An 18,495-nucleotide genomic window follows, 5' to 3' on the forward strand; every position below is an offset into this window, starting at 1 on the left:
CATAGCAAGTTCCCCTAGAGCACGTTGCACAGGGTCACATCCAGGCAGGTTTTGAATATCTCCAGAGAAGGAGACTCCACAACCTCCCTGGGCAGCCTGTTCCAGTCCTCTGTCACACTCAAAGTAAATAAATTTTTTCTCATATTTAGATGGAACTTCCCATGTTTCAGTTTGTGCCTGTTGCCCCTTGTCCTGTCGCTGGGCACCACTGAGAAGAGTCTGGCCCCATCCTCTTGACACTCACCCCTAAGGTATTTTTAAGTATTGATAAGATCCCCTCTTGGTCTTCTCTTCTCCAGGCTAAACAGACCCAGCTCTCAGCCTCTCCTTGTAAGAGAGATGCTCCAGACCTCTAATCACCTCTGTTGCCCTCCGCTGGACTCTCTCCAGTAGTTCCTTATCTTTCTTGAACTGAGGGGCCCAGAACTGGACACAGTACTCCAGGCGTGGCCTCACTAGGGCACTGTAGAGGAGGACCCTCGACCTGCTGGCCACACTCTTCCTAATGCACCCCAGGATACCATTGGCCTTTTTGGCCACAAGGGCACATTATTGGCTCAAGGTGAATTTGTCCACCAGGACTTCCAGGTCCTTCTCCACAGAGCTGCTTCCCAGCAGGTCAACCTCCAACCTGTACTGGTGCATGAGGTTATTCCTTCCTAGGCACAGGACCCTATACTTGCCTTTGTTGAACTTCATTAGGTTTCTCTCTGCCCAACTCTCCAGCCTGTCCAGGTCTTGCTGAATGGCAGCACAGCCTTCTGGTGTATTGGCCACCCCTCTCAGTTTTGTGGCACCAGCAAACTTGCTGAGGGTACACTCTGTCCCTTCATCCAGGTCATTGATTAGTAAGTTGAACAGGACTGGACCCAGTACTGACCCCTGGGGAACACCACTAGCTACAGGCCTCCAACTAGACTCCCCGCCACTAATCACAACCCTCTAAGCTCTGTCATTCAGCCAGTTCTCGATCCACCTCACTGTCCACTCATCTAACCCATACTTCCTGAGCTTCCCTATGAGGATGTTATGGGAGACAGTGTCAAAAGCTTTGCTGAAGTCAAGGTAGACAACATCCACTGCTCTCCCCTCATCTACCCAGCCAGTCATGTCATCATAGAAGGCCATCAGATTGGTCAAGCTAATGCCACTAAATTGATAGACCCATATGCAGCTGTACAGAACAGCAAGGGAGGATACAATGATCTTCATCAGAGCTTTGAAGGATATTAGCTAATCTTTAACTATTGTCTACTTTAGGAATTTGGGAGTCTTTTTGGTGGTAGTAGCTATGGTATTTGAAATAGAAAGGCTGTCAGGATTGCATTCCTGTTTTGGTATGGAAACTTTTCCAAAGCAAAATTTTTTTTCAACCCTTCTCACAGGCACAGTATTTACCTGTTTATTTATGTATTTTTATTTATGTATACTTATGTATATTTACCAGGCTTAGTACAATAGGCTCCTCTTCTTGGCACAGTCTCAGTGTAGGTACTAAACAAATAATAATAATAATCTCCTGATCTGTATTTGGTCTTATAAGCATCCTTCCTTACACCTGCAAATTCTGCCTACCTTTTCTTTAACTAACATTGTTACTAAGTATGTACGTGTACGCACTTGTGGTGAAAGAAAAATAGTGTCTGTGGGCTCCACTGACATACACACTGCAAATATATGCATGATGTGGTAGTCAATGATTCAAATAAATTACTTTATTTATAACTATTTCAATAGTCATGTAATTTAAAAGCCACGTTATAGCTTGTAGGTATACAAATACTAAATAGCCTTAGGTTAAGACTACTTGGCAACCTAAGTATTATAAGATGAACACAACTAACTCACCTGCCCAGTCATTAACAGGTTACACTTAACTTTATAGACTACAGAAGGAGTTTTGAGGAGGAGCTTCAACAAAGACTGTGCACAGTAAGAGAAAGTGCACTAATGACTGTAAGATGAATAGCAACTGGGAAATCAAAACTGATACTGCCAGCATAGCAAACACAAAATTCAACTTTGTGGTAAAATCTCTCTCTTGGAAGGGAAAGGAGAAGGCAAGTTGTAAAGCTTTTAAAAGAAAGACTAAAAGTTTGTATTTGAGAAGATGAGTAAATAGGGTTCAAAAAGCAAGTGATGCAGGCAGCGTTATAAGTCAAGATGATATTAACACTAGTAATCAAGTGAAGTAAAGCTCTAAGTATTAAAGTCAGACAGGCAAATGAGATCATAACAGTCACAGCACTGAAATGAGCAGGCCTTCAATCTGATTTACAGTTACAAGGACAAACAGGAACTGTCAGAGCTGCACAGAGCGAGAAGAGCACATCAGGAAAGAAAAGAAAACCCAGGAATTGTTTCTGACATGATTATATTTAGGTGACCACCGAAGACCACAAAAATTTTCTGAGACAGGCAGAGTTTAACTGGAGTGGGGGAAGACCACTAAAAAATAAAGCAGTGATGCCTTCATAAAGATTATGCTTATGGCTATATTATCTGAAGTAAGGTGTGGAGGAGGATGGAAAGGCTGAGGATGGATTCCCGAGAGATCTAAACACACACCCACATACAGAAAGAGGAGAAGGGGGAGAGGAAGACCCACCCAATATAAAACTGACTCTGAAAAGAAAGAAAATCAACAAGGACAAAACGACAAATGTCTAAGAAAACAAAATTTAGTGAAGACTCTAAGATAGCATTGCAGAGAGATGACAGATGGAGTGGAGGAGAATAAAGGACTAGCCTGGAATTCCTCCAGGAATAAGTCAAATGGACATTAGTGAGTCAAATTTCTGTGCAAAAGACAAAAAAAAAAAACAGAAGTCAGCAGTTCTAGAAAGGCATTAGAAGATAAGAAGTGAAGACAATTGTACAAAGCATACTAAGGGGGCGAGGAGATGAAGAAGGTCCAGGGATAGGACATTAACCCGGTGAATAGAAACTGCTGAAGTTGAGGGTGGTTTTGTGTTGTTTTTTTTTTTTTTTAATATGAAGAGACTCAAGACACATTTCTTGTGTATGGGAAGGAATTCAAGGAAAGAAACAAATGAAAAAAAAAGAACAGCAGAAGGTCAAAGGGAGGATAGGGACAGTGATAGGTTCATTGGAACAGGTTCAAAGACTACAAAACAAAATCATAATGTCTGTTTCAGTAAATGAGGAGGAAGCTTGATTTTTGACCTTAGTTGGTTAGTTAGTTTTAAGAAGTTCACATGGAGAAAGGGTGGAATAGATAAGATGAATAGAGGTCTATATGATTAATAAAAAATACAGAATAGGCAAAACTGCAAGCAAAGACACTTGTAACAGATGACAAAAAAAAACAGCTATTAAGAAATACAGAAAGTCAGCAAAATCAAAAGATCTTCAGAGATAGTCAGCAGTATCTCTGAAGCATGGCAGATGGCATCAGGAACCGAGAAAGTGGTTACTGGGAGTCAGCCAGGACCATGAATTGTCAGAAGGGTTTGGAAGTGTATGAGAAGAACAAAAAAATAGAGCCTAAAGGGAACTGATAAGCTGATAGAGGAAATGAAAGTACAGAGGAATAAACAAAATAAGAGCAGAAAAGAAGTTATCAAGACCAACAAAACAAAGGTTTTACAAAGCCCCATTCTTGGAGAGAGAGAGAATAAAAATGTTGAAAAAGTTCAAATAGTTATCACAGTAAATGAACTTGGAGAACACAGCACTTAGAGACCAACTCGTGTGTGCAGCTGATTTGGCACATGGGATACAATTAAAATGAGAAACAGCAGCACCAAGGCAGCTACAAGAGTTGGATGGTTATCCATATGGAAACTGAAGGGTGAGGGATTATGAATGGAAGAAAGTTGCAAGCCAAAGTGAGACAGAGATGTGAATAGGTAGAGTTGTGTACATGCAGACCCTAAAAACATTTGAAAGGCAGGCAGAAGGAAATTCTATTGGGTTTGGGTTTTTTTTTTTAAAAAAAAAAAAGAGCTATGAGCAGGCAGAGCTTAACAAGGGCACAGAAGTACAACTTCTTGACCCAGATTCAGAGTGGATATTGTTGGAGGTAACAGTCTCAACACAAAGGACCATAGATGAGGCGGTGTTAATAAAGAAGGAAAGAAAGTTCTGTGGGCTGGAGGGAACAGCAGGAGGTAAAAAGATAACCTCTAGGTTCTCTGAGACCTGTAACATTCCAGAAACATCAAAAAAATAAAAGGAGGACCAGATAACAGAGGAGATGAGGAGTTTTGCACCTGAAGGAAAAAAGCAAGTGACAGGAACAGCACGTCAGATGTAATTTAAGGGAAGAAGGAAAGGACAGAGAATATCAAAAGAAGTGTAATCTGGACATGGGTTGATACAAGAACACGAAAAGCATCAGAAAGCACAGAGATAAACAAGCACCAATAAAGCAATCAAAAACAACAAGGGAAAGGAAACAGTACCATCCTGATTGTTGCTCTTCCATATATCCTGAAACTTCTGTTATCTGAAGCTGTTACATATACTCTCTCTGACATACATTAGCTGTTTTAACAAATTACATAGTGATTTAAAATGCTAGTTAATAAGGATTATTTGCTATGACATAGTTATACTAGGAAAAGACTTAATCCACTGAAGCTTATATTCCATGCCAAGTCTATACAAGCAGTATTGGTCAATGCATTTTATACTTGTATACTCTGTAACTACATTAGAAGTGCATGCCAACATACTCTAATAAATCTTTTGTAATGTAGAACTGGACTAATCTGAGCCCTATTCTCCCAGGAATTTTAAGTGTATTTATGGATCATTTGCCAGAATAGCATACTGATTGCTTAATTCTTCTCAAGATATAGTACACAAGAGAGTAAATAACATCGCTGGTTAAGTGTTCTTCTGCATCCTTGGACGTACAGATGCCTAGGTTCTTGGGGAGGGAGTATTTGAGGTTTTTTTAAGGAGCTTGTTTTCTTATTTTAAGCCTACTTATTCTTTTCCAAGCCCAACATCACAGCTAATATGTCTGATACTTAACTTTACCAACAATTGTTTTCAAGTAGATTTCTGAAGGCAAAGGACTGTAAACAGAACGAGGCCAGCTAATGTATTTTAAACCATACACAGGGCTTTTGGTCCCCAAATAACAGCGCAATCAGGTCTGCTATGTATAGGAACCACAGATTTCAGATAAAACATTAAAGCTCTAGGAGTTGATCTGCCTGAAAAGAAAAAAAAAAAAAAAGGAAGGGAAAAAAAGTGAATTGAAATTCACTCCTCCTCTGTCACTTGGATATGTTATTAAAGTCACAAAAATGCACACTTAAAAAATAAAGGGGCACCAAACACTTAGAAAAGGATTAAGAGTTATGTGTAATAATTTTATTTTCTTTGAAACATTTAAGCTCTAGTATAATTTCATCTCCTGATGTAAACATGGCAGAATTCAAAACTTGAGGAAGCAGGTTTGTAATCCATGAGGATTACAAACCAATTTCCAAGTGGTGGAATTCTCAGTAGAGGTTCTCAGAGAGTACCCAGGGGATCCATCGTTGTGCACCTGTCCCACTATCACACATTTTCCTAGGCTTTTGACCAGTATCAGAGAGACAAGAGACTGAGCTATTATCTTTAGTCTGGCCCAGCACAACCATTTTTATATTCCTATGTTCCAGGGAAAGACATGGCAACTGAGGTACCTGAAGGATATCTGCAGTCCCATGCTGAGATTGATCAAGACGTCCTCTGACAAGAGACTAGGAAGTTATAAATACACGTAAATTCAAACTGAGTAGAAATGCACAAGGAACCTGATGAAGCAAAGAGAACCCTGCCTCTATTAACACAGACAATCTCTCCAAGTGAGGGTTACTGAGTATGGGGTGCTTATTGTCTTGGAAATGAAGTAACACCCTGCTGTTTTCTGAGAAGAGCAGTATTGTTCCCTAATTGTCTGCTACATCAGCGTACATTACGATGCCTATCCCAAATAGGTAAACTGTAAACAAAGAGAGAAAGGATATATGGTGATGAACATGCTGGGAAGGCAGGAGCATCCATTATGGGAACAGCATCAGCTCAGGGCTTAACCGATTACTTCACAGGATCCCTGCTGCCCAGCTCTGTATAGAAAGCAGGTGCCAAAAGTGTCCGAAGCCAAAGAGCCTGAATGTTGTTTGCTATGACTGAATAAACAGCCTAAAAGATTCTTCAGTTCACCTGAAAAAATTTTATGCTGTGGATAGTGGAAGACAAAGATGGTATTCTTCACGTTCCTATATTAAATTAGAAATCTACAGGTGTTGTACTGTGTAGCCAAGCAAAGACAGGAAAACTAAAAGGAAATTAAACTAGAAATTGATAATGACATTTTTATGGACATAAAAAGAGGCCCAGGAGGGAAATGAAGTCTAAGCGTTTACCAGGGAAATTTGTTTATAGCTGATGATACAGACACTGCTAAAAATATAAATTTAATTCCTGTCTCAGCAATTGCAAAGGATACTAAAAAGGAAACAATTTAATACTTCTTATCTGTTGAAGCAGGCAAGAAAAGGACCTAGAGCGCGCCTCAGATCTGTGCTGAGGTTGTTGCTACTGTAGATGTTCAGGACACAAGGCAGTGCTACTAACTACTTTTGACAGCACGGATTCCATCTCTCACTGACATCCACAGCAAATATGCATCTTTGCATTAGAATTTAGATGGCTGAGAAATTTCAGCACATCTGCCACCCTACAAAATAGAAAGCCACTCAGGAAGATAAGTAGGAGAGCAGAAGGCAGGACTGGGCAATAACCAAACCCAGTGAGTCACTGCAAGACGCTCGCTAGCAGCAATGAGGAATTCACCGATGACTACGCGCAGAAGGACTGGTGACAGTACACTGAGATTTAGCAGAGGGTACAAGTCTGGTGAAGGCAACGAGGCAACCTGTCCTGGTTTGGCCTAAACCAGGCCGATTTTCCTTTCAGTGATTTTTACTTTCAGCTAAGTCTCCTCTAATAACTGCACTTTCTGAAACTAACTGCATGTTGCAGACAGTGTCTGCTTCCAGGACTGATACGCTCGAAGTTTGTAGTTATCACTGAGGCACCGGTAGGGATGTTGTGCAGTAAGGCTCTTAGCTGTACTTATCTTAGAGAAACCAAGGTCACTGCTGAATTCCTCACTGCTTACAAGTGAAGAGCCGAAGGGGGGTCGCAGCTGCAGCGGGGAGCAGACAGGGCAGGTGACCCAAAATTGACCAACGAGGGTATTCCATCCCACACACGTCATTCTCGGTATAAAGAGGGGGGGATCACGAGGGTCTCGCTCTCTTTCTGCTATGGCCGGTGTCCAAGGAGGACTCCGTCTGTTTTCCTGCTGCCCCTGATCCTGATCCGTGCATCCCTGAATCCAGCTCTCGACCGTCGCTAGGCCCAGCCTGGGCCTTCCCGGAGCCTGCCCTGCAGTGCCGGTGGTGACGTGGCTGACTACAGGGGAGCTCAATCTTGGTTTTGTATATATATTTGTATATATTTGATTATTTCTATTATTGTTATTATACTCTTTTTCATTATTATAGTTTATTAAAACTGTTTTAACTTTCCAACCCGGAAGTCTCTCTTCCCTTTCCCCTTTCCTCCTGGGGGGAGGAGGAGGGGATAACAGAGAGCATCTGCCGCAGGTTTAATAGCCGGCCCAGCTTTAAACCGTGACACAACCAAGTTCCTGAAGAAAGAGGTCATCGCTTCCTTCCGGAATGAAAGAAGAATGCCAAGACAGCTTTTCATTTTCATATGTTTCATATTTCATATGTTAGGTAAACCTTTACTGGCAATAACCAGCCACTTCCATTAAATCCTGTGCTCTGGTGATCTAAGTCGTCATATTTTTGAAATGTATTAGCACAACTACCACAACTGGTATTCCAAAGATAAGATCCAGTCACAGTTATCAGACACTGAGCTCCATCCTTAGTAGTACTCACAGAACTAGGCCTACGCTTGCCATGTGAAATCGCAGCACCCAGGAATAATCTTTAGCAGAATATACAATGCCATAAGAAATCATTGTATTATTGTCATTGCTACAAACCTCTGTTTTGTTTTTTCCTTATGTACTAGATTTTTCTAACAATCATTCAGTGTACTAAATTAAAAACATTACATGGCAGTCAACATTGAGGTAACACCAAACAACCTCCACTTTCTTATGTACTACGAGTTGCCTAAATTTAAATTTTCAGTTATGATATGCACAACCGCTGTTTAGGACACACATACACGCACAAAGTCTAAAATCTTATATTCACCAAAATTTATTCCAGGAACAGGACTAGAAAAGTTAGATGAACAATGGGAAGAAGAAAAGGGGAAAGAGAAGTCTGATTTTTTTTTTTTTCTGAAGTTTAAAGTACTTCAGATAACCTTAGCAGGAAAATAGAAAATAAACACTTAAATACCTTTAAAAATTGAACTAAAGAGTGACATCAGCTAGTATAAATGACCTGCATGGCTAACTCTCAGACAGAATCCTCCTAAAGCATAATTAACCCCCTCACCTAATAAGCTTGACATCAGGTCTCCACCATACAAATTCCTATCTCCAAACAGACTCCACACCTGAATGGAATTGCTCAGCTGCAGCTCCCCTTACTAATGCAAGGACAAGATTATTTCTCTGCTGTTCTGCTTGCATAGATTCAGGCATAAAAGTGACACTGCTTTGACTGGAAAATTTTAATCGCAAGATTGAGACATAAAACTGATACTGCTTTTGTTAGAACAGTTTTAATTGCATTAAATGTGGATGCAAAACAGATAGGTATGATTTCTTGCACATATTTTAATGACTCTGTGTGCCTGCATAAAATCTTTAATAAAGAGAATTTAAACAAGTGAACTCATTACGTTATGAGGAGAGAAACAAATGAATCTTGAATTACTGAAGGCTCCTATATACATTTTTGTTTTATTTAAGCAGGCTGGGGGAAAAGGGGGAAGCTATTATAAAAATGAGCAATTTTTTACAATACCTCAACACTCCCTCATGCCTGTTTTATATTTTCATTTAATGCACCAAGCTGAATATTTTGTATCAGTTGATGGCTACTATATCAGTTGAGAATATTTGAGAGCTCTGTGCAAGCTCTGAGTTTCCACTAGAAATTAAATAATTTTTGGTGAGTTGACTAAGAACACAACTTATGAATCCCTGGAGTTCATGTTCCCCATAGTTTACCTTTTTTCTTTTTTAATTAGCATTATCATACTAGTTGACATCTTTTTATTCAGTTACTTTAAAATTTACTTAGCTCAAAATATTAAAGCTTAACGTTTCCCTTTAGGAGTTATTCTCTGCTTCTGTCAATTGGCATTGGGGGACATAGATTCCATGTAAGACATTCCAAAACAACAGGTTTTTCACTAAAACAACTCCTATGACTTAAGCAAAGCTATTTTCAAAGCTCTTCCTCTCAACATTACCAACAAACATTACTATTCATAATTTTCAGTGCATTCAGTCCACATTTTTCACGGATTCCTGTCCCAAGTTTCCCATATTTGATTGGCTAGTTAACAGAATTGGAATTTCCTTCCCAGATAATGTGATTCTGCACCTCTATTCAGCCCTGTTGAGACATAACTGGATCACTCTGTCCAGTTCTGGGCTCCCTTCTCACAAGAGAGACATGGACATAGTGGAGTAAGCCCAGTAAAGGGCCACAAAGGTTACAGAAAGAGAGGCTGAGATCACTGGGACTGTTTCAGCCTGGAAAAGAGAAGGCTCAGAGGGGTCTTATCAGACCATACAAATACCTGCTTGGGGGGAAGTAGCAAAGGCTTAGCCAGACTCTTCTCAGTGGTGCCCAGTGACATGGCAAGAGGAAACAGGCACAAACTAAAATAGAAGTATCACTTAAACATAAGAAAAAACTTGATCCTCTTAATAAAAAGGGAATAGCAGTATTTCCCCACCTTATCATCAGTCACATCTTGTAATCTCTTACTGGAATATACATTTTTTTAAATGACTCGGGAAAGTGATGCTCTCCCTTTTAGGGTCACACTGAAATCAGTATGGCACAATAGAAAGCATCATGTACCTTACTCTGTAGTTTATATCGATTTTACTAATTAAGCAATCTATTGGAATTTACCAGAATTACGGATCAGCTTCTACTTATATTTAGCTTCCACTGAAAGAAATTATTGTGACACCAAAGACCCCGATCACAGTAGTGTAACAGCACTCATGTCAATGTTTTTTTATTAGTAACTTTTATTGAAAAGTTAAGGAAGGCAAAATAAATATGGTCTTGCAAGGAAACAAGAAACAATATGAACAAGTTATATTATTTATGAGGCTCACTACGAGAGAGAGAGAGAGAGAGAGAGAGAATGAACCATAGTCGGGATTTCTTCTTCTCACCAAAATGCCGAAGTAATGCATAAGCCTTTTATTTTACTGCATTAATATGGTCACTTTCCCTACTACTCCCTCTTATGTGGTCCCACCTCTACAGGAATTTGTTGGGACTAACTACGACTCTATTTTAAAAAATTTTAACAGATTACTGTGGCATTATTGTTGTGATTTATTCACATTTTCATATTGCATCCCTGCAAAACTCCTTCCAATAGTCTTTATTCAGAACGATCATGTGGTGATATTCTTGGAACACCAAATGGAATAGAGCATTCTTGGAACACTAGTCATTTAGCTATATATTTTGTGACCCTGCAGTTAGCTATTACATATTTATGCTATATTACTTTATGTTTTAGACCTTTCTGACATGCTTATACCAAGTCTTCCCTAATTCAGGTCATTAGGCCCATTGACTAGGTATATGAATTACTAAACGAGGAGGATCTGACCAGAGAATAGGATCATCTCTTGGGAGGGAGACTATTTTGCCATTTGTGAACACTTGGCCACGATCTCCTACTTGTCCTAGTGTTGCCATTTCCTTAAGAACTGGCACGATAACATGCGAAGAGAGCCAGTAGTGTGGAATCAGAACAGCGATCAGTAATAAGTAAAAGCACTACACAACTGAATACGCGAATGAGTGTGAGCATTCATGTTTAGAATTGGTAAATGACACAAATACTGGGCTTCTTGACCAACTTCCTAGTTAACACTGTTCCTAAAACGTCCATACAGAGCTTTGCTTCTTTATAAGATCTTCATCATCAAGTTCTGTGAATAAGAATGTTTAAAGATAGGGAAACACACACTCATGGATGTGTATTCATTATGCACAGTCAAGGGGAAAAGAATTCTTTAGTTACAGAGATTCTTCTTTACACAGCACTCTTCAAATACTGACAAGTTGCAATCAACTTGGTTTGAAGAGGGATGGTACAGTTTTAAAAAAGGCATTAAAAAAAACCTTCTTGTTGATACCAACACATTGCCACTGGATTCAATTACTCCACATTTGTGCAATATGTCCAAATATCAGCAAGTATATTTTAAATCCTTCTTTTTTATTTTTTTTGGGGGGGAGGGGTTGGGGAGAAGGTTAAACAAGCAAAATAGTTTGTAGTTCGAAGTTTTCAGATCACTTCAGTCTGATTCCCTGCTCCCATGTGTGTATCTCTACCTTGCTGCAATACCTCCCCTTACAAAAGAACTTCACCTCCTTAATACATTCCTTTGGGATATTATTCTCTAGTCCCTCCAAATGAAGGACCTATAATGGGACTATGTCCTTTGAGTGGAAAAAAATGTTCAAACTCACTTGCAATAGCCAGTAATACCATTGTTTCAAAATGGAATGACCTAAACATCCACTTCCTCAAGCAAGCATTCTTCACCAATTTATTTTCCTCTGTAGATACAGCTTCTACCCTAAACAGGCTGCAACGGATGTCTATCGCACTATTTGGAGATCATTATCAATGTTACATTTCAAAAATATCCACAGAACGCAGTCTGCAGAATTAAGATGATGAAACACAGTCCAGGAAAAGCACATGGCATACTGATATAACTTCCAGTTACGCAAAATTCCATGGAGATCTAATTATTTTAAATGAGCAAAGGAGACTTCAGGAACAACTTCAAAATACAGTTAAGTCAAGTTTTAAATTATACTTGAATAAGGAAAACGAAGCTGGGGGGAGTGCTGGTCCTATGAGAAAGTCCATAAATACTCTGCAAAGCACCAAAATACCATGAAACCAATAATTTCAGGAATTTCATTCCAATGCCAAGAAACAGAATGTACTCATTGTGACTAATACATTAAAATACTGAAAATAAATTCTAACAGATTAAAAAGATCTTGTAGCAAGTGAAAGGTATAGTTAAATCATTCCAAACCTAAGCAAGCTTAAGAGCAGGGCAGTCTTTCCCCATTATTAATAAGAATGTAAGCTGGATAAGTAGACTGGGAAACTATAAATTATGGCCAGTAAAAGTAATACAACATTTTTTACAAATATGTTTTTAATTAAAAATGAAAAGACAGCCATCTTTACTGAAGCAATTTGCTGCACCTTCTTAAGTCTGGTCTTCTGTGGTCTCCCATACACATACGTTTCCAACAAAATGTTATTAAATGAGGGTGAAACCAGAATACAGTTCTAAATATAAAAACCAAATCCATGTTTTACATGTTTACATTTTTAGGTGGAAATATGAAAATATGTTTAAATCTTGATCACTTAATCCTGTGCTTTGGGGTCAGGAAATACTGCTCACCCCTGCCAATCTGCAGTTCAGTTATATGTGAAAATTGTTGTTTCACAAGGGTAAAGCAAGCGACAGAAAAATTCCACATTACTTTCAGGCTTCAGCTGAGCGTTTAAAACACATGGCCAAACACGTTGCCATGGAAATGTTCTGCAAATACATCTAGAATGTCTTAAGATGGAGCCGAACATCATTTTTTAAAATAAACTTCTCCTACAATTTCAAATATAATTGCTCTAGGCTGTATTCAAGGGAAACAATGGTTATTATCTAGCATTTATAACACCTAAAGTGATAACAGTGTCTCCAATTCCATTTTGTGCTCCATACATGAAATTAGGCCACTATCTTCCTATGTAAAATACCCATAATATTTGTTTTGTTTTCTTTTATGTACTCTGACTTTCCTATACATCACCACAGTACATTAGCAGATACAAAAGTATCAGCTTTGCAATAAAGTTGGCAACAGTTAAAAACAAAAAGGATGAGACATGCTTCAATAAAATGAAATTTTGGTTTTAAACATGCTTAAATATTTATTAATCTTGTCTTTTACAAACCCATTAGTGTTAGTACGTGTCACTGAATGTAATAATTAAAAAGAGGAGTTATCTTGCCAAACTTTCACTGTTATGTTCAGTGAGCTATTTTTAAAACCAACTTGAAATGAAGCAAAAAAAAAAATCTACTACTGCAAAATGAAGCAAGATCTGTCCCTGCAGAACAGCTCAGTCCTGTTACACAATGTGATACGTTGTTTAAATAAACTGCCACTGTAGGTAAACAGTTGCCTATCTGCATTTCATATGACAAACACACACATTCACACAATAGCTTTGTGTGCCATGTAAACATAAAGCAAAAAAAAAAATGCAATACAATCTTGTAATTTTACTTACTGCACAAGGTATAACCTTTTACCATGCATTAGTTAAAAGAAATCATATTCACAGTTTGAAAATATATATGGAATAACCTTACATTGTTCAAATAGCAATTAACAACACGCTAAGATTTCCAAGATACACATTGCTCTGCTTATGTAAACAGTCTACCCTATAAATCCTGCAGCAAATCCAATGTGAAGCAATCACACAGACAAAGAGATGTAAATGACCTAAAACTGTAAAACAAATCCTTGTGTTCGAAATATTAGTATAAACTATGAGGTCATACCTGATGACTTAGAGACTGTAATGTCTCACCGGTTCCAAGCTGCATGACCTTTCTGTTTCCAGAGACCCCCAAAAATTGCATTTCCTGTCTTACAAAAGTACATCACTGACCCATCTATCTTTCAAAATCTTCTGGGCTAGTGAAGAAAGCATTAACAGCCATTCTGTCCATCAGTAAGTGCTGGAGTCATTATCCTCAAGATATCAGATCTTAAATATAGTTTCCTCTGTGCAATTACAGACATCCAGTAGTCAAGGAGGCTGACACAGCTATATCACTGATGCTGCTAATGCCATCTGAAAACAGTAAGCTTACTGCTTAAAGCAATCCTGCATCATCCAAACAGAACAAGCCACATCCTTCAACTCCCCACTCGCGTTTTTTATAAAACCTAGCACTGCCATTATAGATTTTGTTTTCATCCGTGGTCAGCTAAAGGAGAAATTAGGTATTATGCAACCAGCTTTGCATTAACAAAAGAAAAACAGCAGATGAAGTGACATATCGAGGTTATCAAATTTTGCTTGCATGACCACTCCTCAGCAAGCACTATCACCATTCAGAAGCAGCATCACAATCTGATCCAAAGGAAAATTACCAGAAATAAATTATAAACAATTCATAGGCAGCAAGGCATTTAAATACCTCTATGGTACTGGAACAGCTATTTTATGCAGCTTTATGAATCCTAGTCCCTATTAAATTAAAAACATTGCTTGCCTCAGTATTTTTAGTGTTTATTTTCAATAAATTGCATGATCACTGCATTGTTTCCATTACTCCCTGCTAGCAGCCAGAAAACAGCATGCCTTGAAAATCTGCCAGTGTTATGACAGAAAAATGTGTTTTTGATATTCAAACAAAACAATCATGCATGAGTTTTTTCTGATATGAGAGACCTTTCAAGCTAACAAATGTAATCTTCCTCCGTAATTTTTAAATTATTAAGACTACAAAGTAACAAATAGATTTTTTATTAAAACACATAATTGATGCAAGTGAAATTGATTATTATAAATCATTATTTATATTTATTGTTGCAATAATTATGTCAACAAACTTATGCAAACAAAAAAATCACTTCACAGAACTAAGATGAAACAGTGCCACCAACAAACTGGAAAAAGTTATCATTTAATAATTCCTCTGAATTCTAGACCCACAGAAAAATTACTCATGTTCACACAGTGAGAAAGTCCTATTGAGGCACTCGGTCCATATCCTTAAACACACAGGAACAACGCATACTCAACACGTACTGAAATATATTACTACCGGTCAAATTTTACAGACAAATAAAACCTGGAGGAAAAAATCTTCCCTAATTTAACTACAGCTTGAATGTTATTCAAATTAATTTGGATGTCCTTCTTTACTTTGAAATATAAGCAGAATCTGAAACTAGAAGTAAATGGTTCTAAATTAATTCACCCAGATCCTATTCTGTTAGTTTAACATTATTATTATACAGTTGTAGTAATTGCTCTTTTGAGTAACTTAGAGTTAATCAGGTTTGTCTTATAGTCATTCACATTACGGCACTGATAAAAGCAAAGTGGTCTCATCCATGAACACCACATATTTCCCTTTGGAGAGAGAAACTGTCTGCTATCAATTTTTAATTGATTCACTTTATACAGTATGCAACTGCCTCAACATAACGACGCTTCATCTACAGGGAAGGAGAATTCAGCCACACGTTCATATAGGCTCTCCGGTGACGTGTTCCGTAGCCTAGGAGAGGCCAGTCAGTGAAGCCCTAGGAGGCTTTAAAGTGCAGTAGGGAATCAGATCAGGCCAGACTTGATGCTGCTTTTTATATTCCTCCAAGAGAGTTTAATCCTGAGGCCCAACAACCTGACACTGTCTTTTTACTACTGATGACAGTGGCAGTCAGGGTGCCACATTGAACACTGTGGATGTTCTTGAAAGCTGCCACTTCTACTAAAGTTTTTCCAGAATAACTCATGAATTCACTTTCAACCAAGAAAACATTACTACATCTATGCACACAGGATATAAATACATACACAAAAAGGAAACAAGGGCTCTTCAAAAAAGAGACAAGAGTTTATTCAGCAGGTAAAGAAGTGGAAAATAGCTTTCCCCACGTCACTACGAAATGGGAATAGCTCCCAAGGCGGTATTTTTATTTCCAAGATAAGTTAAAAAAATAATAATACACTATTACTAAATATTAGTTTATTTACTCCTATGCAAACACCAGTTCTCCAATACTATATTCTTATCAGTAGCTACTTACAACTACGTAAGGGAGTACCTTGCATCTGTGAGTTGCTGGCAATCCCTTTCAAGTCCCCACAAGCCACCTAGCTAGGATACACAGGCCAGCAAGACGGTAAGAAGTGACCGAATAAAAAATGCATGTGCCAAGCTACCTTTCATAAATATGATGTAGGCTCTCTCTATGCAAATCTTGTACTACATCATGATCTCCACTCAGAGTGGAAAACACAAAGCTAGGGAGCTATAACCACAGTTGTTACAAACATCACTTCAAGTTCATAATCTCTCCCCCAGCTGGACATTCGAAGAATTCAAGAGCTAGCAAAAGACAAGATAGAAGACTACTTTCCTGAGTTAGATTAAGATCTCAGTACAAATTACAAATGCACTTAGAAATATATAGTTATTTCTTCATGCATATTATCCCAGCTAGTGGAATCTTTTCCCAGAAGTTATTCCATATTCTTCCTCATGGCAATACAATTACTATTTCACAAAAGTGAAAATTTTAACATTTCATTAGCAATGTTAAAACAGAGAGAGGGTATAAATACAATACTATTTTATAAAGTTTAGGTATTTCTTCTGAGATATGTTAAAGCAAAAATCTGGTAATCCATTGCCTTTGAAATATCATACAAAAGCATTACTCACAAATATAGTTTGCTTTTATTTCATTTTCCTTCACAGGAAAAACGAAAGAATAAAAAAAATGAAAAAAGCAAATTCAGAGTCCCTGTGGACTACGCAAGGTGAAATTATGGTCATTTTCAATGTATCACAAATCAGCTCCATATCAAAAAAGACCCGACGTAAGCAGTGAGTGAGCAAAAAACAGAAGCTCTGACACTCAACTTTTTAAATTGTCATGTTTGCTAGTACCAATGATCATGATAGAGAACATTTGAGAGCAGAGAAACGTATTGCGGATTGTAAAAGTAAGGTGAGATGAATATAGTGCTGTACCAAAAGAGCTGGAGAAAAATACTAAGGCATATTCCTCAGCAACATTTTGGGGGGTCAATTTTACTATATATTTTATTAATGACCAGAGCATAAGTAGTATGAATGATACCAAAAATCACAGTTTGGGTTTGTTCAAAACATTTCTGGTATTGGAAAGCACTGCTAATATATGAGGAATGCAACATCACCAGGAAGACATGGATTACCTTCAGGAACACAAGAATAAAACTGAGGTAAAATATAATAATGCAAAATGCAAAGATGTGAACTTACAGATTATTAAGTTTCTGTTAAGAATTGAGAGCTCAGCAGCTGAAAATTACAGTGGATGAAACTGTGGGTACAAATCTGATCACAGAGGAATTATGAACTACCAACATGATGTCCCTATGGAAATGGAAATGAAATTTTAAAATTATCAGGGAAGATATTCCTAGTACATAGGCATCAACATTAATGCAAAAGCATGAAGCTCTATTAAAATGCTGCTGTTCTTGATTCTGATCATCTGTGGCTAAAAAAAGGAATTCAAACTGCAAGAGATGAAGGCTGCTACAACGGTCAGGGAAATTTTGAGAAGAAACTGAAAATGTTCACTTTGTTTAGCTTAACAAACAAAAGACTAATGGGGAGAGCTGCATAGGTGTCAAGATAGAAGTGCCACGGAAAAATAAAAAATATTCACATAAAAGGACAATTTTGGAACAAGCACAAATCCATACAAAGTTGTCATTAGTGTTTGGGGGCTTTTTAACTATCAGAGGCTGAATGTCTGCAAGAGCAGAAAATCAGACTCAAAGACCAAAAGCGTACCTTTCACTCCTATATTTCCACAAGAAACATTCATGAAAATGCAGACAAGTGAATGAAAGAGCAGAAACTTAAGGTACAGCAGAACTGATACCAGGAGCAGGACCTAAGGAAAATCAGGAGATTGCCCTTGGGCTCAACACTACTTGGAAATAAGTTTAGAACCCTGAACCAAAACAAAAGTAAACAAACAAAAATGACTCTATAACATTTGGTTTCTCCTGTACTGAAAACACCAAGCTTTTGTCTTAATATGTAGAAGGGTATTAACAATATAAATAGCTCAGCAATTTCTCTTAACCAAAATAATTCATCAGATCAAGTTTCAGCTGATTGCTCAGATCAACACAGATTAGAAAATATCTTTGTATTTGAGTGGAATAAGCTCAAAAGTAATTAATGATAGCCCATTCCACTTTAATCCTAATGACAGGACTGTTTCTATTACCTTTCTCTAGTCCATATATATCTCTCATTTAATTCTCCCATAAAATTACTGGGGGTTTTTTGCTATAAAGTGTAAATACCCTTCTCTAGGCAAAAAGGAAAACTATTTAGAAAATATAAGTTTAAATTTATTAACTCACTAAAAACTTGTTACGTTTTATGGACATAAATTGTTCTCTCAAATGAGA

The 18,495-nt window shown here is 37.9% G+C and overlaps 1 protein-coding gene across 2 annotated transcripts in view; it reads right to left on the reverse strand.

Moving 5' to 3' along the window:
• SLC4A10 (solute carrier family 4 member 10) overlaps nt 1-13,918 on the reverse strand; it is a 132,947-nt gene extending 119,029 nt beyond the window's left edge. For both annotated transcript variants that reach the window (XM_068407411.1, XM_068407410.1), the window contains exon 1: nt 13,838-13,918. In XM_068407411.1, coding sequence (XP_068263512.1) covers nt 13,838-13,918 — 81 coding nt within the window. The remainder of the gene's footprint in view (nt 1-13,837) is intronic.
• Nucleotides 13,919-18,495: the final 4,577 nt, after the last annotated feature.

The sequence above is a fragment of the Nyctibius grandis genome, chromosome 9 (genome assembly GCF_013368605.1).
Source record: "Nyctibius grandis isolate bNycGra1 chromosome 9, bNycGra1.pri, whole genome shotgun sequence".
NCBI lineage: Eukaryota > Metazoa > Chordata > Aves > Nyctibiiformes > Nyctibiidae > Nyctibius > Nyctibius grandis.